The sequence below is a fragment of the Nomia melanderi genome, chromosome 1 (genome assembly GCF_051020985.1).
Source record: "Nomia melanderi isolate GNS246 chromosome 1, iyNomMela1, whole genome shotgun sequence".
Classification (NCBI taxonomy): Eukaryota; Metazoa; Arthropoda; class Insecta; order Hymenoptera; family Halictidae; genus Nomia; species Nomia melanderi.
In genome coordinates, this window is record NC_134999.1 from 10,431,023 (window position 1) to 10,459,019 (window position 27,997).

The following is a 27,997-nucleotide window of genomic DNA, read 5'->3' on the forward strand; positions in this document are numbered from 1 at the left end:
AGAGAATCGTTCGTCCTTGAGGGGAGCCGTGATTGCTTCCGATAGAGATCGTACTCGAGAATGCCGAGCGTAAAGAGCTCGATGACATGGAATTTTTCACGGTGGCTGCGGCGTACCATGAGATCTTACGCAATACAGATGATTCGAAACGCGAAGCTTCTGCGAGCCGCTCTTATCGCGAACACGCTAGTCCCATATCTCTACATCGGTCGTTGTATAATCCCTTCCTGTCTCCCGCGTCGAGCAAACAATTTGACAGTGTCGAAAAACACAGTTGCCTCGAGCCAGACGAATTGTTGATCATTTTCTCTTGATGACTTTTCGCGAACGAAAAAGAAGTTACAGTTTTACGCGAATTCTTTGACATCAATTATTTATTGAAATCGTAAAAGGAACAATTATTTCCAAATTATTCCATCGACTTCAGTGTTTCTTCGAGACGATGGGAAGAAGATGAAGTATTCCAAACTCCAATATCGCGGTCATCAGTCTTACTTTCGTCTTCATTTTTAACTCGAGGAAGAGAAAACAGCCACGAGCTACATTTTCGAGGTCAACAAGCTGCAAACAGTGTGCTATCTCGTGCTTCGGGAGTTTGTGTAATCGTCGTGAATAATGTGTTTCTTTAGAAGAATATGATTCCCAACAACCGATAAGATTGCCAGTTGTTTTCCCCAAAATAAATCAATCAAAATTGACCACGTGCTAACAAGTACGTTGAATACGTTAACATATGCAATAATCCGCTATATTTCTCCGAATCTGATATTCCCTTCAATCGTCTCTAAACAAGAACATTCCGTGAACGGAATTTGTCACCGATCTATTTAACGGAAATCACACTTTATACATCACCACAGCCAATATTAGTAACTCTATCTACGATGACTAAACCTATAATCACTAAAGTAACCATTCAATTGTCGAATTTTTCCAAAAGAAAACAAATACCGTAAACAGCTGTAAAAAAAAACCATCACAGGACAAAGTATTAAAGTAATTGCACTCGGTCGTCTCATAAAAGGGCAAATCCTTGGCACTAGGAAACATATGATAAAACCGGTGGAAACGAAGTTCTATGGTAATAAAAAGAAAGCTGTCTAAGCAAGTTGAGAACCGGGGTGGGTCTTATTGTGGGCCGCGTATGGGTACATAAACCGGGAGAGGATCCTTTCACGCGGCGTCTCCGAGTAGGACCTTCTACCTGCCCTTCTTCCACCCTACGAAAATTGTGTCCTGCCAGTTCTTGGCAAGCTTTCGTGCCGTTCGGATCAACTTCGAAACGAAAGAGTGTACGTAAGTGCGTGTGGTGCGCGTTGTTCCGACTTCCTCGATGGATCACGCACGCCACGGTTTCGTCTGTTCGTCACCGCGCGCTGATAATTCCCGATAACTGGCTTATCATCGGGACCAAGTGTTTTCCATTTCGCCGCTACGATAACGCGCACCCGCCTCTCTCTGAAATACTTCTTGCTCGCCGATCCAGCTCGACGGACGTGTGGTCTTCGCTGAAAATCTCGTGATCGAATTGCGCGTGATTTCAAGTGTTTCCGAAAATCGTCTCCAAAAAATTGATTAAAAAATTCTCTTCTCGTCGGTGCTCGATTGTACATCCTGCTGGTACGATAACGACTGCTTCCGGATGTGATAAGACGCTTGGTGAACATGAATGGAGTTCTGCCGGTTCTCGGATTTAGGATCTGAAGCATCCTTCCGTCTCGACGTTCGAAGGTCAGTTGCAACGTGCGTTTTAATCGTACGCTCCGTTTCCTCTCGAGATACATGAATCCTCGGATCTCGTCCAAGCATCTCGCGACCTTGAAGTGTACTGCATGAAACAGAACATCGCATATTTCAGCCAGACAGAGAGAAAAAGAGAGATAAGACGACGCGGCGTGGTCGATAAAAGAACGTGCCGCTGGTGTCGTGCGACCGGTTGATAAATTCTTTTTCTCCGATCGCTCTTTTCTCGGGAAAATGGTCCATGTTTCGCAAGGACGATCGAGATTGAAGGAAATACGATTCTGGGACGCCTCGAAGGCTGAAACGACTGTTCGCCTTTATGTTGTCCCTTGCTCTCGCCATCAGTTCGTGGGAGCTTCTCGAAATTTTTCTCTCGTTTTCTTCGTCGTATACATCGGATGGCTGAGTAATCGGGTACGAGGAGAAAGAACTGAATCGGTCAGGTCGATTAAATTTGTCGCGTAACGCCTCGTTATCGCAATATTGATATTATAGGTTTATCTGATACGTGTTTTTTTTGTAACCGGTCTGCTCATTTTTCCCACGGATTGACATTTTTATTGTCGCGGAACCGAGGCGAAATAGAATTTCATTTACAGTATTATACGTCTGGCGACCTGAAAATAACGGGAAAAAGATATGGAATATGAATGCTAAGTGCATGAATATTTATAGTCTAGCGATTACAATAGTGGAATTCGGTGGGAACGAACGGGTTGTATAAATTCGATTTAGTATCCAATAATTATGATAATCGTGAATTATTAATTACAAAATTAATTCGATGTGGTATTTATTAAACATTTCACAGCAGTTCGAAATTCTAACACTCAATAATACAACGATTATCGTACATTTCCAAATAGAAAAAGTCCGCCGATCTCATCAGGTACGCGTTAAATCGCAAGATCCTATAGATCACCGGTGAATCAATCTTTGTCGGGTAGAGACCGCGTTCCTTGATCCAGAAACTTTCATAGTGTTTATCGTTGGAAGGAGCAACGGGTTCGATACACATGCACGCGGCGCCCGTTTATTTCTGCGACGTGAAAGGGGGGGAGGAAGAAAGAGAGAAAAGAGAGGGAGAGCGCGAGCGATTCCAAGCGGCATTTGCAATGCAAAACCCGACCGGCACGAAGGTCATTAATTATGCACTCCACGGTACGCAACAATAGAGCTCCACGGTGTTTCGTTTCGTGGCACGACACCCTGCCTCTATCTCTCTTTCTCTCTCTCTCTCTCCCTTTTTCTCGATGTAGTTTCCTCGTCGATGGGCTTAAAGCGGATTAAAGCTCACGTTGCCATTTTAAAAAATCATTTCTCGTGTCTCCCACCCCCTCAAAATGCTCTTCTCATACTTTCCGCCTTTCTTGAGACTGGAAATCCTTCCGTCACGTCGTCGCGAGCCCTGAAGTCGTTATTAGATTTCATTCCGACGAACTTTCGCTCCACTTTTTTTTCACGCGAGCTTTGTCGCACGCTCTGCGAAAATAATAGGGAAGTGGCGGTGGAGAAATTGAATTTGCGAATGTCGAAGCCGAGTTTTTTCAAAGTTTTCTCGTGACCTTAAAAGTTTCTAGAAATACTGTCAGCTTCTGACCTTTCGGCAATGGAGAATCATCATTCGACCTTTGGGAGCATCATCCCTCCACCATCTTCCTTTTCGATCACCTTCTTCCGATTTGTTTTTCTTTTATTTCTTTTTAGAAATCAGATATTCGCATTCCCTTTCGAGCTGTCAGAGGGGGTGGAGAAAGCTTTAACGTCGCTGGTCGAAGTGAATTCGAGAATTTTATTCCGTCCGAGAATTTTGCGCGTTCGTCTGATAATCCCCGCACCGCTACGGCGTTAAGTTTCAGCCGTGCGAGGAACGCGAACTTCTAATTGGAACGCATTATTTATAAACGCACGATAAACCCGAAGCGCGAGCTTCCTCGTAAATTAACGGAGCTAATTAGTCGGGGGAGAGAGGGTGTTGCTGGGACGGTAATTAGCCGAGGATAGACGCACTTGTCACGCCCCCGTGACGCACCGGTGATCGATGCGCCGCATAGATTGAACGTTCTCTATGACTTTTGCTCCGTAATCTGTTTGCCGCTGCTTTTTTTTTGGAGTTTCTCTTTGATTTTACTTTGATGGCCGGAGTCACGTATAACAGATTTCAAATGAACCAACAATTAATGGCAGGAATCGCGTAGGCGTGACTTGCTCTGGCTTTCATAAAGAATTGTCTGTACTGCTTATAAATAACCGTGATACTGAAAAATTGTACGTTTAACAAAGAATATTTGTAATAATAACTGTAGCTTATTTCTGAAGTTCCAATTATTGAGTACTTGTGATAACATTAATTTCAGACATTACAAACACTTGATTTCCTATACTGAATAATAGTAACTAGTAATAATGGTACGTGAATTTTGTGTACCCTGAGTTCTGCAGCTTTAGGACTGTTTCTCGAGTTTCACAGAAGTAAAACGGTAAAAGAAACTTAATCTCGAAGAGGAAACGATGGAAAGAAAATAAAACGAGGTCTCATCGGTGCTAATGTAGTGGTTTGGTTACGATTCCTAGCCAATCGAGCCCGTCTGGGGAAAAAACAACGACCAACAGTCGTTCGGCGTCGTTCGGAACGCTCGTTACACTTTGTTGCGCCTGGTGATGGCGGTGCCCGACGGTGGAACGCGGTGAAATTGCCGCGCGAGTTGATGTAACGCTTCGTCCTCACCGCTTCGAGCGCCTGGCATTCCTCTCGACTTTCTTTCTCGCCGGCTGAATGATACTTGTACAGGTTCCGGCGATTCACGGCACTCCATTCAACTTAACTTAGAACTTGCAGTTTCTCGGGGTTCATCGACATTTCGGGCGCTCTACAGGGTGTCCACGAAACCGACGATTTTCGTGTCAAATAAAAGACCCGTTTAACGGTATAGATTTCGTTAAATTAAAATAGATACATGTCAATTCGAAACGTGATATTCAAACGATAAGAATATTGAAACGACGAAGTAAAGTATGAAACAGTTTTCTACTCTTCGTTGCATTCCGAACGATCAAGCTTCTTTATTAATATATTCACGATCGTAATCGCGACTGGCCAGTATTTATAAGACGTCGTAAGAACTATTATTCAGATTTATTTCATTACTCGATGCATTAACCGTCCAAAGACTCGACAGTTAAACAATTCATTCGTGTTCTTTCGTGCTGAATATCTTTTATGATGATGAATTCGCTTAGCAGCATTCACCGAATTAAAAATTCCATTTTTGTCAGTGAAATGTCAAGCTAATTATCTGCGGTGACCGTCGGTGCGATCAATCCTTTGTAGAAGAGCACGTACGTAGATAATCTGGATTGGGAGAGGCGTTTGCGCGTTCACTGGCCGCTCGATCGCGCGTAAATCGGCGAGCATACGGGCGAGGAAATCAGTGAAATTAAAATGCACGGGGCTGACTCGATTGTGGTCGACACTCGAGCCTGTTTTTCCGTTCGACAGGAATGCCTCGCGTTGCACCTGCCTCTCTCCTTCGCCTCGATCGCTCGCACGAGTATCGCGGGTTCGTTGCTGGTCGATGTCCCTGAACCGTCGAGTTTCATTTTCAAGCAATAAATTACGGTACAAGATCGATACGGCCGTCGCCGGAATAATCTGTGTGTCCGACCCATTTCGCCGGAACAGAACTTATGACACACTCGAATGATGTAATGGAATATTTTATCGGGCACTAATACCATTTCTATTTGATTTTCAAATTAACGGACACTTCTGCCGGTAAAAGGGACGATCTTCGGTTTTGGTTTCTTCGGAATAGACTTCGTGATGTGTTATCTTGAAGTGGGACTTCGGATTCATCGTATTGTTGAGTAATCGGAAGAATGTAATTAGATTTAATTAAAACAAATCTTTTATTGAAGTTTAATGATGAAATTGTAATTTAATCATTGTTTATATCTTTGATTAATACTTTCAATCACCAATATCTGTGAAGCGAAGAACATCGTATGACGTCTTCTGTTTACTATCCGTCAACATAGAAAGTGTTGACGCATAGAAGTAGGTTTGATGAATGAAGTAGACCTTAAAGCGTAAGTTGGGAGAATTAGAAATAATTTATTCCGGATTCCAAATTTTCGTTTTGACTGGTCGTGAAGCACTTTCGCGTGTCTTCGATCGATCATGTCGCTTTTGGTCAAGATGAATTCTGCATTAAGATACACCGATATTTTTTACGAGCGTTGACTGCAGGACACTCTCCGATCTAATAATCTGAATCCCTTGCTTAATCAAAAAGCTCGGCGACGTTGAGAAGCGAAAAAAAATAATAGGAACATATTTACCTTGTTGTATACTAGACAACGCGACTCATGGTCAGAGTACCCGAGAAATTGGTTTTGCACAGCATACAGGTTAGCTTCATAAGTCTGAACATATTTCTCTGTCGATTAATATTTTCGTTTCCATTTGATAACGTTGACAACTGCAACTTCATTCTTGAAAAGATGCTACTAAACAGCTTATAGAAGCAGTAGCGAGTAACTCAAAATATTAAATACCCATAAACCGGCAATACCATCTTAAAGTATCCTAGTAGCTAAAATACCGTAACAATCTCTACAGAAGTCGTATATTTATTCAGTTCGCACAAGTGTTCATTCTTCCATCTTTTGGGTTAATCAGAGCAACAAAAATAACGATCCTATTACATCGAAAAATAATACACTCACCTCGAAAAGCGTTAGTAAGTGTCTAGAAATAAAATCACCACAGCTGCTCTTTATAATCGCGTTCCAACTCCGTGTCAGATGTCCGTAGACAGATAACACCGGCTCCGAGTGTCTTGGTAGTTGAAACTTTCTAGACAGGGTCACGGAAGCGAGGTATTCATCCACTTCGTGCGAAAGTTGAAGCCTCCCCGTTATCCCCATGGATTAATTCATCTTTTCTCAACTCGAATTCGGAGTTCTCGCAGGATCGGGGATTAAAGCTATAAGGTCGAGGCGAAACGATGCTCAGCAGCGGATTCCCGAAACAGCCTCGTTCCCTCGCTCGCCGTAAATTCGCTCGGTACCCACGGCTCCCAATCCCGCGCGAAGTTAATTACCTTCTTCGCCCCGCGGAGGAGAGCTCCGGGAGTCCTCCCGAACGGCGTAGGAGCGGGCGTATAAATCCTGACTGTCTCCGCGTACACGCGGGCAACCGCAAGCCTTCCGGTTGACGGTACAGTTACTCCCCGTTCTATGTGTGTACCGGGTGTTCGCGAAATGATTCGGCAAACTTTTCGGATATAGGGCCACAAAATGGGTTGCGGGAGATTGTGCGCAACACTTGAGAAACTGTATTTGAAGAGCGCTCAAGAGCTATTGCGTCAAAGTTTAAATGGATATAACAGTGCTTGAGGTTGCAGTAAAATTTTTGACAACCGTGTTCTGCTGTGCGAGAGTGTTCCGTTGGAGCAACGATGGTAAATCTTGGATTAAAGGACAGGTGTGGTCTGAGTATTTGGAAGTTACCGAGGGTACTGGGATATCTTATAGAAAAGTACCAGAGAAGTTTCGTAGTTTTAGTGTGCAGTTAGGAAACAGTTATATTGTGAATTACTTCATTTAGTAAAAAAGTACTTAAGAAATTGATTAATTCCAAGGAAGATAATCCCCAAACCTTATCAGCCCTTGGTAACCAGGTAGTCGGCCATATTTCGTCGGAATCTTGCATGGGTTAGCATTCCCGAGCAATTTACCCAAAAAGACAATACCACGAGGGAACGAAGGGGGATCAGTCAGAGGCTGCTGGTGTTACTTTTCAGAGAGTATCGCAATCGCATCGAAATAATGGAGCAGACCTGGCTGTAAAATCCGAGGCTGGCCGAGGAAGCTCGAATCCGGTCGAAGGAGCGAACCCTGAGCCGAGTGAAAGAGAAAGATAACTGCGCCAAGATCCCTTTGGATCCTTTTCGGTTGTATCCTTTTGTGTCTGGGCTAGCTCGGGTCTTGTCCCCTCAGCCCGTCGGTTCCTCATAATTGGGGAATAAATCGTGGTCAGGACACAGTGCACGCATTCGGCATCGGCCTGGAATGATCTCGTTTCTAAAAGCACGCACCGCGCCACGCTATGCCATGCCAGGCCATGCCACGCCACGCCACGCCACGCCACGCTGGAAGTAATAACAGACGTCGAAACGGCGGAGAATGCGAGAGAGCGAGCGGGCCGCGTGCACGGCCGTACGAATAAATAATTCATGAAACGATAAACTAAGGCGCGGGCACGCGGACGGATGCGTTATCTGTCAGCGCGTCGGATTCACCTGCACCGTAATTTCGTCAGTGATTTCGCTCTACCATCCGCTGTTAAAACCCCCAGCGCTACTGACTTCTGCCACGGCTTCCTCCTCTGTCGTGGCATTGGCAGGTAGCAATCTATGGGTCTGGGATCAGTCGTTGGGTATCTGAAATGGTTATAGGTAGACAATCCCCGGCGCGGATCTTTATGCACCTATTACCATAAGGGAATATTCGATACACCCGGGGCTATGGATATTTCAATAAAACCCATTTATATTTGATTCAATAAAACACCCAGTGGAAGAGATAAATTCTTGTGTGATTCTCCGTTTTGTAAATAAACGTTCGGAGCATGAATTTGCATAGACGCCTGGAGTTGATGATAGACCTATTGAATAGTAAAAGTCACTTCGGGCGGTGTAGATATGGGAACTGCAGTGCGGTAAATAATATCGAATCGTACATTCTATTGGTTAATACAGGGGTACGGAACAGTGGCTCGAAAATTGCTAATACCTTCGGTAGCGATTGTTTCCAGTCAATGGATCGCTGAATAGTAATTTATAGGTTGGGAAATAAATCTTCATACCCGGGACCGTTATAGACACGACATTTGTGGTGATTCATAGATAACTAAAAGCTAAGCAAGTTGTTTTTAGTACGTGCTGAAATGAACGACGTGAATTGTCATTTATTGAACGACAACGAGCGATTTACGGCGCGGAGCGACGTGCGTTTATTACAACAATTTACATAATGTCTCTAGCTCTCTCACAAATTCCTTCAGATTATTTGTCAAACATCGTCGAAAGTAAAATTAATAGAGAAATATAACCTCGCCTCCATAAAGAGTCCGACATTTATATACCTAATGTACTAATAATCTTCGAACATCTGTGCAAACAACGCCAATTTGCTCTTCAACTTCCACTAACCGGTAGCCCATCGTCAATGAAATTGTGAATGAATGTGGAATAGGTAGATGTCGTAGTGCGTATTATCAATCAAAGGAAAGACATCAAAGAGATTGTCAGAGGGGAAAACAGTGATAGGGAGGGGGCGGCGTGGAAGAAAAGAGTTGGTCGAATGCTCGACAAAAAGATGTCGTTCTCTTCGAGGGGGGAATGCAATTTGCAATTCCCGTTCTTGCAAGCCTGTACCAGGGACAATAAAACGCCGCTGGAAACCCGGACGAAGGAATTTCGAAATTACTGGAATACCTGTTCTCCTCCTCCTCCTCCTCCTCCCCCCCTTGCTCCTCCTGCGCCTCCGCCTCTTCCTCCTCTTCCTTCTCTTCCTCTTTATCGTTGTTCCACCTCTTCGCGGGCTTCCTCTCGGTGCGGTGCGGCACGACGTTTTGGCCACTTTGTTTTCCGAGCGTTACCTTTCAATTCGACGGAGCGAAACGCGGTTATGCCGTGGGCCCGCGCGGGAGGGACAGAAATGCGAATAGTCAGCAAATCCCGTCGTCTGCTGACCGGGCACGTAACATAGGAAACCTCGAGAGTAGTTTCTCCCCGCAGCATCGTCAGCAAGTTCTATCGGTGGCTCTCTTATAGTCGTTTCCCGTGGCTCGTCTGAAATTTAATGCGCTGCGTCTCGACTACTCGGACAGTAACGGGTGTCCTGGAAACGTTCACGGGGCATTTTCTTAGCGGTTGTTACAAGTAAAATTCATGTAAAAGATTTGTTAAATTGCGTTATTCGAGGGGAACTAACAGCAGTTAGAGAATTAGATTCACTATTGAAGACTATCAATTATTTCAGATCGCATTTTGAAGTATATCATTAAATATATTGTTATGTAAGACAGTGTATTTTCGAGAAACGAGGAACGAAGGAGGATAAGGAAGATTGAATCCGAGAAAAACTGTAATTGTCGTATAGGAGTTGAAACAGGATCGATAATTTCACGTCGGAGGAGCGGACGATCTCGGAGCCCGAGGAACGATTAACGATCGGGAATGATCGTGAAAGTAGGTCGAGCGCGAGGAACTCGATCGTGCGCAAGGTGTTTCGTGGCCGTAGAAGCCAGTCGACGGTACGGATCGACGTGTCCGCAGCTGTGTGCGATCTCATCGATTGGATCGTTATCGGGTCGTCTGAACAACACGCGGTGAATCAATCGGCCCGATAAAAGTTCGCGAGACGCCGTGTCATTTGTAGGCACTCGAGTGCTTAGGTATAGGTGTAAAAAGATCCGCGGTGTCTCCGGTTCCTTCTCTCTTATCAACTGTTTTATCAGGACAGCTATCTGTTCTGCTGGAAGTGTGAATACATTTCTCGCGGGTTGCCAGTTCGCGATAAGATACTGCTTCGCTGTATTGCTCCGCAAACAGTCGACGCAGTTTCGAATTTGAGAACTTGGCGCGAACACTATTCGATCGGTGCTTAAACGCGTGTTCGATATCGTTGTTACGTTGCTTGTTGCGGGGCGGCCATTTTGTGCGTCCACGTTAGACAAATTTGGAGAAGAATCACTGCCGACATGGATAACTTTGGGAATAAACTTTGAACAGGTTTTTATTTTATTTTGAGTTAATTTTGAGTGGTCAGAAACGCCTTCACGTTTCTCATTGATTCGAGATTCTGTGAATTGGCCCATTAAAACTACGACGAAAGAATTTCACGGCGAACGGCCGTAAATCAACGCGATAATGTCTCGTTTCCGTTGATAAACTATAGGACGAGCTATCGCGGATAACAAATGTTTCTCGAGTTTCTCGGCGTTTCCAGTTGAGGTCGTTCAATGACCAATTGCGATACGCAGTTTTCGTAATAACGCCGATTATCGAGAGTGTAGAATTCTTCGCCCGAGGCTTAACTCTTGACTCCTAAATTATTCAATTTCGTTTAAGATTAAATCCTCGTGAACCGTTGAATTTCATTCAACATTTATTCGAAATGACATTGCGAATGAAATTTAATCTGAAATCAAAGCAGATAATTCAAAGTCCAAGGTTTCGACTTACTCAACAGTGAAACTTGAAATGAATTTCGTGAACCGTCGAGTTTGATTTAAAGTTGAATTTTCGATTCATCAAATTCTATTCAAAATTGAATCTTGAAACAAGTCGAGGTATTAAACGTTGAATTATGGAATTCCTGTGGTTTGAAACGTCGAATTTAAAAATGAGAGAAATTGGAAACGAACCGGGGAACATTTTCCTTCTCTACTGCATTAAAATTGAAAAGGGCCGGCGAGAGAAGTTCTCCTTCGCGGTCGGAGGGGTCGAATCGACGAACGCAGATTAAGTGAGGCGAACCGGTGGTTGGAGGGGCAACAGCGGGGGTTGATTTACTTGCCCCGGAGTTCCTCTTTTGTACTGGTTACCCCCGCGTTAATACGTCCCCTTTTCACGCAGCCAGCAGCCCGGTAAATAACAAATGCCGGAATATTATCGTGCGGCCATTTTGAATGTTGCCACGGGGGCGAACGGAGTATTGCGCGTCGGTATGAAAAGAAAGGGGGAGGCCTGGGGAATTGAAAGCGACGGGGCGAATTGTTTAACCCATTAACTAAGTAATTATTTACAGATAGGAACGAGAGATTGAACATCTCGTCGGCAAAAGGAGGACATTTGAATCGGCGTTTTCACGCATCTCCCGACGTTATTTTTGCGTTTCAATGACGCACTCGGAAACAGCGGATCGCCTCGACGATCGTCCTCAAACCAGTAATTAATCGCTTACTTAGCTCGACGCAATTCATTTTCACTTTTGAGAGTCTCTACGATCCCGTTGAATTCTCCATTACGAGTAAAAAGGAGTTCTTCTCCATTTCCAATATCGTGAGCTATGAAATCGTTCAGTATTGAATAATCTGTAGAGTTAGCGACGTGCGTCGACATGTCAAAAATCGAATGTAAAACCATATATTTTCCGTAGAATTCTGTTAATGTTCGCAGTCGAGCGCAGCGGTCCGAATCCACGGGGCTGGAGAACGGCGCGATTTTAATCGAACGCACGAAAACAGGGGCGGCGTGATTAAACGTTGAGCTCGGGGCTCAATTAGCGTCGCGCGCGCGGATAAATAAAACGGTATTGCGGCTCGGAGGAATCGGTCGGGTAAATCGAGGCGAACACGCGCGTCCAGTGAGAGAGAGAGAGATAGAAAGAGGAGAGTGGGAGAAGGGGGGAAAATATAGAACTGTATCCGCATGCATTTGCATCGGCAAAAATGTCACTGTCTACGTGCTCGTGGAACTTGTCATCGAGCTGGCATGGAATTACATAATTAATGTAGCGGCTCGTTGCCGTGATAATAATGGCTCTCGTTCTCTCCTTCTTTTTTTACCGGCCGTCAGCGTTCTCCATTGCGGGTCTCGGTTTCTGTCGTACGGGGGCCCCAAGGTCTCAAATTCCTCGAACCACAACGACGGTGGGCCTGGGCGATCGACTGTCGCAGATGTGAAAGCGGCTGTCTCGTTCGGTGTGACCGGTTCGATTCGAGAGGAGGACACGATTAACGATAAAAGTAAACTCAGTTTCATTAATTGGAAAGCGTCCGATGTAGGAATATTTCTGCGGGCTAGTTGAAGAGGGTCCCAATGTCAATGCTTCACAGTTTCGAGTTAATATCCGAAGTAAATCTCGAGGTTCGGCGTATTTTTACTCGAACCAAAATAGACCGATCATTTATAGCGCTTTGAACTCGCGTTCGAACGAAAGTAGTCCCTCACGATACTTTGCGATTGAAAACGGAGAGAAATGTGTGTATTACACCGGGACGACATCTCTTGCATTCAATTGGCAAGATCCCGTACATGGGAGAATAGAATTTCTTTTTAACTGATCAATCACGGCATTTATACTGTCATCATTCTTTCTGTTATTATGATAAAAAGACGGCGTTGATCGTTGGTCTCCATCCACCTGGAAGTAATGGAAAGTTATTTACGCGTTCAAGATGTAATTTTTACTTTCTCTTCGGGGATTCTACCAGAGATGAACCAGACAAAGTGTATTTTTTCTCGTTAGCTACATTTTCACGCTCTATATTTATTCGACTTTTTTATACTTAACATACAGCGGATGCGTATATATAGCAGGGAGACACGAGTGCCACGAAGAAGTGGATGTCCGTCTTCGCCGACGTTTTCTCGGCAACGCACCGCAACCGGGTTGACTTTCTTCTCCCATCCCGTCATTTACGAGGCGACCACCGGATATTTTCGTCGCGCGTTAGAAGCGGAACATTCCGCGTTGGTCCCCCGCTTTCCCATTATATTCGACGCTTTGATCTCTCGTGCGCAATCGAGACGCCGCGCGATGTTTCGTCTACGTCGCGACGACGGAATTCGACGCTTCGATCGATAATTTTGCTTTCACAATTGTCCTGCAGTCAACTGATCCCTCAGTAACGAACGAGTCGTACTACAAAATAAAATCCTCACTGGCAACGGTGACACCATTTAATCGAATTTAACGTGATACATTTAATTAATTCGTTATTTCTCGCGTGCAACGAGTATAATAAGTTTTATTTCATAAGTAAGAAGTATACATCATAGAGAAAGAGAGAGTAACAATGTCTACAAGGAACGAGTTAAAATCTTGCGTTAATTAACTCCTCAAACGAGCTTGCTGAGTATAATGCACTGGGGTAGAGAAGACTTGATGGATCGAAAGATAGTTGAGAATACACCGGGTGGCGCTAAAGTAATCAATCCAGAGAATTCTCATTTCCTTTCGCCTCTGAAAAAGACGTTTGTACCGTTCGCTCGGTTGAAAAAGCGTATTCAGTTTATACAGGGAATTTTTTATGGATGCCGATCGAGCAGCCAGCGCGTGAACCGTTGCTCGTCAGCCCTGACGAAGCCGGAAATCACTGAAATAGCCGACTTATCCGCAGCCGATCGATTACTTTACACTTTTATCTTTGAACCGTGGTCTCCGATGAAATCGCTCGGCGATCTCGGGACAACAACGGTCTCTCCCGGTGTTATACGTACACAAGGCTCCCCCCCCCCCCCTCCTCCTCCTCCTCCTCCTCCCCCTCCTCCTCCCTCCCTGACCAGAACGATACGCGCCGTCGACGTTTCACGCGTACACAGGATCGCCCGATTCGATCCGATCGCAACGTCCGACAAGAAATTCGCGCGGGATGACTCAGCTCCGTTCCAAGCTAGATTCCCGCTTGTAATTCGCACGGCATGAATCGTTGCGCTCGTTAAGACGAGCGGCGCTCGCCTGTACACACGCGCAGGCGCACACTAGCAGGCTGGGTTCGTTGTGAAACACGGGCAAATTGATGCACGTTTAAAAAGCGTGACGTGGAAGAACCGGGATAGGAAGAGTGAGGAAGAGAGACTGCGAGAATATCGCTACGCCCGACACCCGGTAATCAATAAAACCAGCACAGTTTTATTATCCTCGTACGAAATAATCATTCATTTTCTAATCTGATATTTCGTTATATTACTCGTGTACTTGTTTTTAATAAATTTACCATGTTCGCGGTACACAACGTTTGGTATTCAATAGAAGTTCCTTTTGCAGGCGTACTTCTAATTGAAAATACCAGGCTAGAGTTTTTTATTACTCCTCGGGCAGGATAATTTTATTTTATAATGGTATAATGAAGCTTGTGTGATTGGTGGTTATGTAATATATTTGTCTTACGTTATGGTAGTAGAATATTATTCAGTTTTGGAGATGATTAAGTTTCTCTTTCATTGATAGAGATTGATAAAAGACAATTTGTTAGCTTCAAAATTTTCAGGAAAGGATATCTGTAAAGTGTAATTTTTTTTGTAGAATCAGTCACTCCATTTTGTTAGACAAAGGATAAGTCGAAGATACGTGTCGTTGGCGGTGTATTTCCTTCGTGTCTCTCTCTGTACCCGCGGGTTAGCCGTGATCGCACGCGCGCACGCGTTTTGTCCGCGTGTACAACGGCATTATACGCGCGGCGTTTTGTACGCGTATATTACAGCTCCCGACAAAAGGTGTGCAGAGCGAGCCCGGAGCCATGGACAAAAGCTCGTAAAACGCTTGTTAAAGGCGCGAGACACGCGCGATTCGCGCCAGAAAAAAGGGGTGTGTGAGGGAGGGAGAAAGAGCGAGAGAGGAAACGGGTCCGAATCCGAGCGATTGCACGTAATAAAAGCCAGAACGCGGCATTCAGACTCAATCAGGGACTGGCTGCCATTGGTTCGTTGACTTTCTCTTCCTGAACTCTTAACCCGTGACGCTTAATCTGCTTTTTGTTCACTGGTGTACGATGCACGCGTGTATATGTGTGCATACCCGCGCGGACACGCCACTCGTTGCTGGATCATCTTTTGGAAAGTGTATTTCTAACTATTCTACTTTACTCTTTTCACTCGGTACTCCAAGGAATTTTTTGTTTGCGTTCTCTTCTTCGACGCAACTGCCACATTCAATTTTAAAATCTTTATCGCCCAGATTATAATTCACGTTCAAATCTTAACCATCAGATTCAAATTCAAATCATAACCGTCAGATACAAATTCAAATTCCAATCGCGAAGCAGGAATTTGTATCCTACGGCCGAAATTCAAACGGTACCGATCGAATCCGTCTGAGTCACATAATCGAGCCAGATGTCCCTAAATAACTCTCGCCGGTTATCAGGAACAAAAGCAGAACCCCCATCGACAGATAACCTCAGCGTTATCACAACGAGAAACATGGCTGCCGGTAACGGCGAGAATCATTGAAAGATAGCGTGTACGCGGAGAGTGCAGGATATACACGCGGCGAATACAAACAGGCACGTGGAATGATGACGCGAGCACCGTGGTAAACAGAACACGTGGGTTGACATTTACTCGGCCAGCTCGATTAGCATAGTAAACCTTCTTCTCGGACGAGACTATAATTAGATTCGCGGTCTGTTCTCGACAGGCTGCTTAAAGCCTCCTCCTCATCATTCTCCCCCTCTTCGTCCTCCTACCCTCCTCCGCACACGCACCGTTAATTCTCCTCATCCTTCTTGCTCTTCTACTGTTCATCGCCGCTGATGGATTTTATCTGGTGACTCGGTGCACTGACCTTGACACACAGCACGCTAGAAGAAAACCACCATGGATATGTCTTTTTTCCCCTCTCGATTTCTTAACCCCTTCAAAGTTCAGTGAAGCTACATCTTCGACAAGATGGCGGATGCCAGGTTGCTTAGTCTGGCGATGTAATTGCACGGATAAAATTGTTTATTCATTCGAGCGTAGCGGTATTTGACACGTAAAACGCTTTATATCGGGCTGTTCATCTTCTAACAATAACAGTACGTTCCTATTTCACGTTCAGGCATCGGGAACTACACCATCAGCGAAATTTCTCTTAAATTTCGAACTACGTAGAATTTAACCTAGCACCGGAAATTGATTTTAATTGCTTCGTGAATCAGCGACAAAAAAAAAAGGAAAGAAAGGTGCGTTTCTTATGTGATAAAAAGCTGGACAGGTGATTTGGGTCGTTTCTCCTCGTTTCAGTGGACTGTGAATAGGTCAATCAATAAGAGTTCTAGCCTCGTGACACCTTGCAAAGAAAACACGGCTTTCGATCGTAACCGACAGCGTATGACACGTTGGTATTCGGCGTGTCGGAACAGCTCTCGCTGTGACTCACGGCTCCCCTGGTTCTCGCAGTTTGTTTTATCAGCGTCAGGTCCCCCGGTGGCCTGATATCTCGACAATTTGAATTCTTGCTAGTCCGCGTCACGCGGTTTTGTCTTCCCGATCGTGCACAGTTGGCCGATGATTCAGCACTGCTGGCCGACTGGATCGTGCCGCTTCAGCCATGAAAACCGTGTATCCTCTATTTAGATTCGCTGAACTTTGAAGTTCTCGTCAAAGTCACGAGGCGTGTGGTGGAAGCGCAAGAAAATCCTGACAAACACCTTCCATTTCCTTGTACCAGGGATTAAAGAGCGCGAAAGTGTACGTGCACATGCCTGCCTGTCGTCGTGGTTTCTGTGTTTGTGTGCCTCTGTTGGTTGCACGTGGAAAGGTACCAGCCACGCAGACGCTTCTTATCGGTTTCACAAGTTCCACATAATACGACTCCGGCTCGTATGACACGCACATTCGTGCATATCAATGAAAAATGATAACACGTGACGGCAATAATGGCTGGTAGGAAATATGGAGTCATTCGAAGGTTCCGTTTCACCCCATTCGAAATATATGAGACGCAGAGATTGATTCAAATAAAATGGTACAAGCTGTTTTCCCGCGGAACATTGTGAAATTCTTTGGATACCCCACGGTCATAAAACAATTATTTTCGAACAATACTCATTCTTTATTGTCAGCTGGTGAAATGCGGATTGTATAAACCATGTACCGCGTAATGTTTACGTCCAATTATTGCACAATAAAGCTGCCATAAGGATAGTAACAAACAACGTCTGAAATTCGTACATCATCGCCCGCGACTGGCGTGCCTTGTAGCCAGTGAGCCGGGGAAGAGCAAAAGATAAAGGCGGTAACAAATCGATCTAGAGTGTCAGTTATCGCTCGTTGAACCATTCCAAGACAGTGCCGCGCCAGCATCCTCGTCTCTACGGCGGGAAAGGGTAGCGGCGTCGAGACGTTGCACTCTGGTCCGTGTCGGTGTTAAAAATAGTCCGCCTGAAAATAAACACATATTTGCCGTCAAACCTGGCAAAACGGTCGCGTCAGCGGGTCGTACACTTTCTTCATCGTGTCAGTATCACGGGAATGCGTTTCCGTGGCTGACGATGACAGAACGAGCGAACGAACGCGAAAATAGCGCGTCCCCGAACAGCCCCGAAGTACACTGCTTCTCAAAGTCATTTTATTGCTTCTTCGATGAATAAACGGACTTGGCTTTTTCCCCTCGGAAAAGAAACTCGCGAATGAATCCTCGAACTTTTATAGTCCTCCGAATTAAACCGTTGTAACTCGACAGAGACGATAAAACCGATTGTAAACCGCTAATCCCGCATGTCCCTATGAATCGTGAATATTGCTACCGATCGAATATCTTCGAACGGCAGAGTACGTCAGACCCGTGACAAACGCCGTGCCCCACTACGAACAACGAAAGGGCGTGACGATTTTCATCGCGAAACTGATTGGCAGTATTTATTGAAGTAGGTGTCTCATGTTCCACAGAGAAACATGCAGTCGACCTCGATGGCGTGGAACACGTTCATGTCGCTGCCGCCACCGGGTAGCAGGACGCATGCCGCGCCTCACTCGGGGATGACGGCGCACGTAGGTCATCATCATCCGGGAGCGGGTGCGGGCAGCGCGCATCCGGTCACTATGGCGCAGCAACAGCAACGAGAACGGGAGGAACGAGAAAGAGAGGCGAGGGAACGGGACGCGAGGGAGCAAAGGCAGAGGGAAACTGAGAACCTGGGGATAAGGGAACACCTGGCCGCGGCCGCGGCCGAGAGGCTGCACAGGCAAGCCGAGGCCAGGGATCATGTTGCGGCTCAGCAGAGGGCTGCTTATTATGCAGCCACAGCACCTCCGACTCAACAGGTATGCGAATCGGGCGTTTTCCGTAGTTCCGACCGAAATACAACTCCAGATGTAGACGTTCGTCATTAGACCACGGATATTCTTCACGTCCATTCTATTCGAGAGTTGGCAATCGGTACAAGTAATCTGAGTCAATAGTGAAAATGATCGTAACCCCACTATACTAATCGAACTTTCTATTCTCTCACGTCAGGTGTCACGACCGTCGAGCGTACCTGGCAAAGTCGATTACCCACCTCCGCCGGCGCACTCGAGGACATCGAAGTCGTCGCTTCCAGTCAGTAGTCTTCACGATAAACCACCGCAGGTGGTTGGACCGTCGCACAGCTCTCTGCCGAAAATGGAGCCCAACGTGGGACTGTTCAGTTACTCGACGTATCAGCCACAGTCGTCGTACATGCACGACATCAAGGTAAAGAGCGACGTGGGACAGCCGCACAAGTCACTGCCGAGCAAGGGCGGTTTGGCAGGCGGTCTCGACAGGGACCACCACGGCAGAGAGGTGCTGCAGAATCCGCCCTCGTTGCTGGCAGACCACAAGAGCTCGGTGATAGTGAAAAACGAGGGCCGCGAACTACCCAAGACGCCAGTCTCTCAGCAACACTCGCCGAGCCCGAAGATTATGCCGTATCTGAGCGTGCAGTCAGTGGCGCCCCAGCACAAGCCGTACGAGTATAGGAGTCCCACGCAGAGTCCGCATCATCTTCACCACCTAGACAGCAGCCTGCAAGCAGCGAAGAGTATACCTCAAGGCCATCACAGAAGCAGCAGCGGGCCGACGACCACGACACAGTTACCCAGCCCGCACGGGCATCCACCGCATTCGCACAATCGACAGTCACCGCACGCTCAGCATCCTCATCAGCCACCGCATCCGTCGCCACCCGAGCCCCGTTATCTGACGAGGCCAGAATCAGGGTTACCTTACGCCGCTGCCAAGTCCTCGTACCCGTATCCACATCCGCATCCGCCCACGGCCTCGCCGACGTCCCATTACGCAGCGCCGGCCGGCTCGAAGCCAAAAGTGAGCAGCCCGGCGCCGCCCCACATCTACGGCAAACCGAACTCCGGCATAATGACCGGCACGCCGGTCTGCAGAGCCTCGGAGCCGGCTGTCGCTGCGCCGATACCGCTCACCTCGAAGGCCGGCAGCTCGCCTTACCAACAAGTGCCTCATCATCACGGGGCGCCGCCACCACCCCTGCCGCCACCGGCTCACAGTAGATCCGTCTACGACCCAAGAGGTTTCACCGGGTCAATGCCAGCCACAAAACTACCGCCGCCTCCTCTTCATGGCTCTCCGCCGACCGCGGCGTCCGCGCCTTTGTCCAGGCCGATCGCTCATCCCGCTCATCATACTAGCCCCCATCAGCAGCCCGGTCAAACGGTGCAGCACTCGCAACCCCAGATCAACACCACCTTCCAGACGCAACCACTCGACCTCGGCGTCGAGAGATCTGGCTCGCCGAAGAGGAAGGCACCGACTCCCTCGTTGACCGAGAACCCCGGACAACCGGTATCCCTCGAAGTCTGTAAGAAACGTAGGACCGAGGAACCACAGCCGTTGTCCCTGCAATGTGTCGGACCTCCAATATTGTCACGGGTAAGCGAACCGAGTCCGTTGATCGCCTCGGCCGCCACCTCCATCACCACCGTGGTCAACACGGCAGCCTTGCTCGCTCAACCCAACACACAGACGCAGGAACGTACCGTGACTGCGGTCAGTCCAGCGCCTAGGACAGCCAGCGGCGATGGCTCCGTGAGACCCGCAAGCACGGGCAGCGTGAGCTCGTTGAACCCTACGGTCAGTGCAGCTCCTAGTCCTGCGCCCATACCAAGTCCGGCGCCTTCCACAGCACCCAGTCCAGCACCCAGTGCACCTGGTACACCGGCCAAAGCCAACGCCAGCACGTTGGACAGCGAAAAGTCCAACAGCCCGGCTCCAAGACCACCGAGCAGCACGAGCTACCCAGTTCATAAACTGAAGAAAGCTTGGCTGCAGAGGCATTCAGGCGAGGATGGCACCGAAGACACCACTGGTGTCGTAGGCAGCGGGTCCTGCGTCACGTTACCTCTGAATATCTCTCAAGCCACCTCACAACCGCTCAACAACAAGGAACGGGAGTCCTCATCTAACAACAGCAACACTAGCACCACGTGTCTGCCCAGTGCTGTGAACTCAATTCACAATATCGGCACGATGGCAGTGAACAGTATCAATAAGAGCAAAGTGACCACGAAGGGTGGACGAAAATCCACCAACAAGGAGTCACTGAATGGACACGCTACCGACTCAAAGAACTTGCAAGAAGACTCGTCCAGCAGCGACCCGGACCGGAAGTCGCCGCCGAAAAGGAAACCACCCAAGGTATCTATATGGATCGTATTTACAGGATGTTTCATAATTGACTGAGCAGATAGTACGCGATCGAGTAATCGAGTCACTTTGATTTGAGAATGATACTTCGAACGTATCGTGTGCGATATCGGTAGGAACAATTGTCTACGCGATATCGAGTTTAACGAGAATCGTGAAGTTGTGTCTTTTCTTCTCGTTATGAAACATCCTGTGTTGTTTTAGTTTTGGTTTCTCTAAGTCGGCTGTTTATATCTAGGATGACTATGATTTCGTCGTTGCACGTGTTACAGTATCATTGCATGTGCGAATAGATTATATCTCGTTAATCGCCAGCTGTGCGATAAATAGATTCTACTCAGACTGATTACCGCTTCGTTGAAACAGTATTTGTTCTTGAGATCCTCTCACTTTTATTGTTTGTTCGTCGACCCACTTAACGGGCGAATTTTTAAATTCCAAAGTTTATATTGGGTACTTATGAAAATCTGGCAGAACAGGAAAGAAGCCGAATTCGTTGTACAGAAGTGAATAAATTATTGAAGAATGGAGATCTATATTTTCAGAGTTTTACTTGTGAAATTACTTTTTTCTAGTTATACTACAATTACAAAAGTAACCTCTATTAATACCATTAAACGCTAATAAATAGTTAAATTCAAGATCTTTGATAAATGTAGAGAAATATAAATGATAGTTCAACTCGTCTTTTTTTAAAAAAGTAGGAAATATCAAAACCTTGTTGTTACACCTCATATTTAAATTAATATCGAAAATTGGACGAGTGTTAAGGTACATCGTATATTTATTATTTGTTTTTATGTTGAGTAGTTGTTTTCTTATTTGTAGGATGGTGACTGTTGTTTGAGCTTTTTTGAAATAGCTAAACTAGCGATAAAATTGGAACAAGTTGTTACGACCGTTACCGCAACGGTTCTTGGTCTATACGTATTTGAATTTTCCGCTAGTGGCAGCGCCATTTTGATAACACAAGCCACACGCAGGAAGGCGGTCTTCCTGTGGTACATCGGTGAAGTTTTATGTTCATTTCTTCAGCTTCGGAATTAAATATATGTGCCTTATATGCATTGTCATAATTCACGCGAAGAATGTAACATTGAGTGGATAAAAATGGTAATACAATGATTACTTTTAATTCAAAATGTTCAGCTGTTCTGTGAAAACATAACCTCTCTTTACATTGTCGTGAAACACTTCTTCGTCGATTGTTTTAATAATGATTTTCCATCAATTACTGTTGTTAGTTATTATTAAAATCAGTGATTATTAATCATTTTTAATAAAATAAATTTCTATTTGAGAAAAATATAAATATTTGTTAGGTCTAATAATCCATTCTCAAGTCAATATCCGGTTATCTATTTCTTTTTGTATTTGTGTTCCAATTTTTCTGCATGAAACATATTTAGAATAGAATTTAAATCCTGAAGTTGCTTGTAGTGGTAGGCTATTGTAAACAAAGTACACTTGTAAAGGAGCTAGAGCAGAAGATACAAGTTGATAGTTATTTGGCAGTAGTTACGGCAAAAGCATGAACTTCCTGACTACTTAATAATCTGTGCCCTGTGGTAGGTAAAACGAAAGAAGGGCGCCGCAAGGAGACAGCAAACAACCGCGGAAGATCAGCGGAGACGGAAGGAAGACAAGCAAGTAGGAGGAGCTGGCGCAGGCAGTGAGTCTAGCAATGAAAGTGAGGCTGGTTCTGCAAGTGACACCAGTGAACAGTTGGGTTCCATTCAACCTGCATCGAGGGTGCGGCATACTACAGCCAATTCCAACAATTCCTCGGGAAACGGTTAGTTGACGTAGCTTCTTGTAAATGGACTTCCCATCAGGTGAACTAACTATTCACTTGCAGGGTAAGTGATCCGTGTTCCATGGTCATAAGCTTACTCCTCTCTACAGAGCTGTACGGGAACCCTAAAAATTCAGGAGTAATCGTTTAATGGACAATACAATTGTTAAATTTTCTAACTACCTGGAAATTAAAGTATACTTATTCTCAGATATGAAACTCTTTAACTTCCTGATACTCTTTAGGTTCGTGAAGCTCTTGAAATCTTTGCAATCTTGTATCGTACACTTACCCTGTTTTTTTAAAACATTTGCTTGCAATTCAATTCTAAAGAAAATTATTTAAGTGATGACATCAAATAAGATTGATATCCATGAAAGATAATATAAATGAGCTTTTTAACACTGAATATAGATATATTCTATGTAAACGACCAGCAAGTATATGGTAATGTTGTTTAGATGGATGGTGTCTTCTATTTTATAGGAAACAACAAGGAACCCAGGAAACGAGGTAGGAGACCAAAGACTACAAAAGGTAATGAGTTAGGAGGTGAAGACCAACAACCGCGACAAAAAAAAGAACGTCGAGATGACAGTACCAGCGGTGGTAACAGTGGGCCAGGTGGTAGCGGCGGAAGGGGTGATCCCTTTCGTAGACCTCCGATATCACAACTAAAGAAAACTGGTGACAGCTGGTTGCAAGATGGTGCTTGTTTCGAAGTCGCCCCGAAATTGGCTAAATGTCGTGAGTGCAGATGGACACCGCACCAGCGCTCGAAAAACCTTCCACAAAATATTTTCTGCAGATTTTATGCATTCCGTAGATTACGGTACACCAAGACTGGACAATTGGCTATAGCTGGATTCAGCGACCCGCACAAAGACGCGTCTGAGGTGATTGTTACCGATGATAGAATAATCTGTTCTCGAAGCACGTTTTATAATAGGTCTAATAATTCGTTTTCATTTTTTACATTACAGGTAGATCTTCGGTTATGGTTACCAGGAAAAGATAATTCGGATACGAAGAAAGACGAAAAATCTGACAAGAATGATAAAGAGAAAGGGGATAAAGAAGATCTGGATTTAGAGATGGCTCACCGACTACTTCGGCAAGTCGGTGACCAGTTTTGCGATTTGCTCCATCAAGAAAAAGACGCTCTTCAACAACACAAGGCAGAAGGTAAGCCTTATTGAATAAAGAATCAGAACAGTTAAGATAACCTACGTTTCAATATTTAAGTCTGAAATGAGCTACGCATGTTTAATCATTTCTATATGTTCCTAAGAAAAGGGAGATTTTGATCATTTTATTAATTCAACTCTCTTACAGTGTAATTTCAAAATTTTGTTTAGCATTATAGGTTAACTCTTTGTGGACAAAATTTTTTGAAAATATTAGAACTTTTCATCAATTTCTTACACTGTGAATGGGTTAATTGTCAGTTTAACTTAATTTTATTTCTTTAATTACTACCCGTGTGTATCGTAATTACTACGTTCGCTTTTTTCAATTTCCTTTGATCGCATGATTTAACGCTTCGCGTATTCGACTGTTCCTTCACCTTGACAGCAAATTCGGGACTTGTAGACGGAACGGTAGCTTGGAAGCGAGTGGTTCAGGGTGTTCGAGAGATGTGCGACGTGTGCGAGACGACTCTTTTCAATTATCACTGGGCCTGCGGTAAATGCGGTTTCGTTGTGTGCATCGATTGTTACAAGGTAAGAATCTTTCTTCATTCTTCGATATCTGTATTGTTTATTACACTATATCGAAACATGATGAGATTAGATTGAATCGAGTATCCGTGACATAAAATTATAATATATCGAGCTTTTTAACACTGAACGATATCAACATTGAGTACAATAAAAAGTTAGTTTCTATGCGCAATACATTGACCCAGTATTATCCTAATTAGGGACGCAAGAACGGAACGATCAAGATTTGGGGTGAAAGCGGGAAGGACAGGGACGATTTCTCGTGGCTATTGTGCACTAACAGACAAGTACACGAACCTGAACGACTGATGCTCACGCAAATCATTGCCGGTGACAGTCTGATACGTCTTGGGCAACGACTACACGAGTGCCGAGCAGAATGGGGGATCCCCCAACACTGCGGTTGCTCTCTGGTTGTTCAAACATCTGCCAACGAATTTCTACGGGGTTTGATTAAGGGCGATACGGTGCCGGTGATGAACGGGAATATAAAGCAAGAGGTGAAGGAAGAAAAGAAGGTAAACGAGTCAAACGGATCCTCGGAGAGCAAAACGAACGGAGAGGACAAGAACTCACCATTGAATTGGTTGGCGGACGTGGCATTGCAAAACCAAGACAAGAACGAGAGTGGTTCGAGCTCAGATTCTGATGAAGATCGAGACGGCAATTATTCGACCCTGCGGGAGTTGCTGATCCGGCCTTCTCACAAGTCAAATGGGAGCGGGTCCAGATCGAACTCACCGACGAACAATTCGAGCAACGTTAACACCGCGTCTGGGAACAACACGCAGAACAACGTGACAAAATCGGGTAAGAAGTCCAAGATGGATACGCTGGATGAAGTTATATCGAGCGTGATCGAACATAGTGTGAAGAAAGAGAGGGAAGGTGGACTGGACGATGAGAAACCACGTGAGCTCAAGCATTTCGTAAGGAGATACAAATGGACGCAAAAAGGAAGGGAACCGTTGCCTATTCGAATTATGACGCTCACCGAAAGCAAGAGCCTCTACCCGGACGTGCCGCATTCCTGGCTTTGTGACGGTAAATTGCTCAGGTTAAATGACCCAAACAACCCTAACAACTACAGAATATTTCAAGATCAGTGGAAACGGGGTCAACCGGTGATCGTGTCGGACGTCGCTAAGTCCTTGGACATGAATCTCTGGCATCCGGACTCATTCGCTCGAGACTTTGGCGATGAGAAGAACGATCTCATCAACTGCATGACCGGAAACCTAGTACCGAATCAACCGATGCGTAAATTTTGGGAAGGATTTGAGCACTTCTCGAAGAGATTGAAGGACGAGAGAGGGAATCCCATGTTACTGAAGTTGAAGGATTGGCCTCCGGGCGAGGACTTCGCGGAACTGTTGCCATCAAGGTTCGCCGATCTGATGAAGGTACTTCCACTATCGGAGTATACGCATCGGAACGGGAGATTGAATCTAGCTAGTCGTCTGCCCGATTGTTTCGTCAGACCAGATCTGGGACCGAAAATGTACAACGCTTACGGTTCGGCTCTCCATCCGAACAAGGGTACCACTAATCTTCACCTAGACATTTCCGATGCGGTCAATGTGATGGTTTACGTGGGGATTCCGAAGGATTCTGACAATGATGAACACGTCAAAGGTATGTTAACTTTTATTGCAGTAGATTCGGAGTGGTGAATGTTTTCAGAGGAACTAATCTATGATACAATACATTCAATGATTACAGAAGCATTGAGAGCCATAGATGAAGCAGGCTGTGATATCTTGACACGGCGACGTGTCCGCGAACGAGGAGAAGCACCCGGTGCATTGTGGCACATCTACGCAGCCCGTGACGCTGATAAGATTCGAGATCTGTTGAATGCCGTGGCGTTAGAACGCGGTGCACGTTTGGAACCCCATCACGATCCAATACACGACCAGAGTTGCTATCTCGATGGACCATTGCGGGAACGCTTGTACCGCGAATATGGTGTGGAAGGGTAAGTATCTAATCAATTCTAATAAATTTAATCATTGCAAGTGTTATAATTATAGTAATTTGGTTGTGGAATATGTAGGAGTAACGTATTGTCTGTTTCCGTGTTATAGATACGCTATCGTCCAGTGCCTAGGTGACGCAGTATTCGTGCCGGCCGGCGCACCTCATCAAGTTCGTAATCTTCATAATTGTATAAAAGTTGCGGAGGATTTCGTATCGCCGGAGAACGTCTCACATTGTTTCCACCTTACGCAAGAGTTCCGCGCGTTATCGGACACGCACACCAACCACGAAGACAAGCTACAGATCAAGAACATCATCTACCATGCGGTGAAGGATTCCCTGACTGTTCTGTCAAACGTGAAGGAAGAAACTCTTGCCAAGACAAAGACCAACATCGAGATAAAGAAGGAGGAGACGTAGCCCTAGGCCCCCTGTCGCGGTCGCAAGAGCCGTTGTTTCGACTGAAATCTCACTGTAGTCCAGTGAGTACAACCTGTTGCCGCCCCTCTGTGCTCTCCTGAACGAGCGTGTATGCTGCGTATACACGCGAATCAGATCGGGATGTTGGGAGGATCTGATGATTTAAGATTCTCCGAGAAAAAAATACCTGTACCGAGGTGCAAGAATTTGTTGTGATATTTGACGAGTAACTCAAAAGTGTGATTTAATGGATATTGGCTGAGCCAATGGTGTGTAAGAGCGAGGAGAAGCGACGGAAAAAGGAGTTTATTCGTTGTTTCATTTGAATGTCCTTTTTACATACTTTTCTTTTGTTTTATTTTTTTCTTTTCTGTTTCCTTTCTCGAGTAAACGCGAACTGGCGGACATGAAGTCCCCGCGAGTATTTTCATTGAAGCATTGGAGCCGGTGACACGTGAATTGCACCGCGGCGTCCGTTTACCATTGTGATACCGGGATGAGGACTTTGCATCATACATTATTTGTAATTACTTATATCGTGCCTGTATTCAATACATACTGTCTATATTATATAAAATGTAGATAATCGATTTTACTGTGTAATGAATTCTTACTATAGCAAGTAACGAGAGGATTGTCTAGAGGTACCTTTGTGCAATTAGATGTCGAATTAAAATGCAAGATGTAAAAGAAAAAAAAATAACGTTGTTTAGCTGGATCAATGATAATCGTCGATCCCCGTGACCGTGCTCTCGTGATCTGGTGCTTTTGGTATTCGATTATTGAAGACAACATGAAAGAGATGAAAAAAAAGGATGATATTCGAGCAAGCGCTTTGCCGAAATGGCCGATATATATTTTCTCGCTAGAGTTCTTGTGTTCCGCGCGATAAGGGCGCAAAAATGTAAACACTGCCTAACCCGTTGTTCGCGTCAGTCCAGATAACAGATAAGGTGGCTTTGGAATTCGGTGCGTGTCAAAGCACATTTTAAACGCGTGTTGTATAATCTCTCTCGTTGCACTCCGGCAATAACCGGGAACGATATATACAGTGCGACAGACAAACGACATCGTTTCGGTTTTTTGTCCTCCGAAAAATATATCGGCTATGCCGGAGCAAAGTTTGTTTTTTCGCGGTTAGAAAAGTCTGTATCGCGCTTGTCGTTTTTAAACAGAGGCATCAGAGCGAAAAGTA

At 45.4% G+C, this 27,997-nt stretch overlaps 1 protein-coding gene across 4 annotated transcripts in view; it reads left to right on the plus strand.

Annotated features, from left to right (window-relative positions):
- The window catches only part of Kdm3 (Lysine demethylase 3), a 273,649-nt gene extending 246,173 nt beyond the window's left edge, over window positions 1-27,476 (plus strand). For 2 of the 4 annotated variants that reach the window (XM_076368941.1, XM_076368945.1), the window contains exons 10-18: window positions 18,114-18,506; window positions 18,700-20,874; window positions 22,456-22,678; window positions 23,165-23,574; window positions 23,662-23,863; window positions 24,254-24,402; window positions 24,603-26,037; window positions 26,125-26,380; window positions 26,490-27,476. In XM_076368941.1, coding sequence (XP_076225056.1) covers window positions 18,114-18,506; window positions 18,700-20,874; window positions 22,456-22,678; window positions 23,165-23,574; window positions 23,662-23,863; window positions 24,254-24,402; window positions 24,603-26,037; window positions 26,125-26,380; window positions 26,490-26,802 — 5,556 coding nt within the window. In that variant the 3' untranslated portion in view covers window positions 26,803-27,476. The remainder of the gene's footprint in view (window positions 1-18,113; window positions 18,507-18,699; window positions 20,875-22,455; window positions 22,679-23,164; window positions 23,575-23,661; window positions 23,864-24,253; window positions 24,403-24,602; window positions 26,038-26,124; window positions 26,381-26,489) is intronic. The other 2 variants (XM_076368952.1, XM_076368950.1) reach the window with 2 other exon arrangements.
- The last annotated feature ends 521 nt before the right edge of the window (window positions 27,477-27,997 follow it).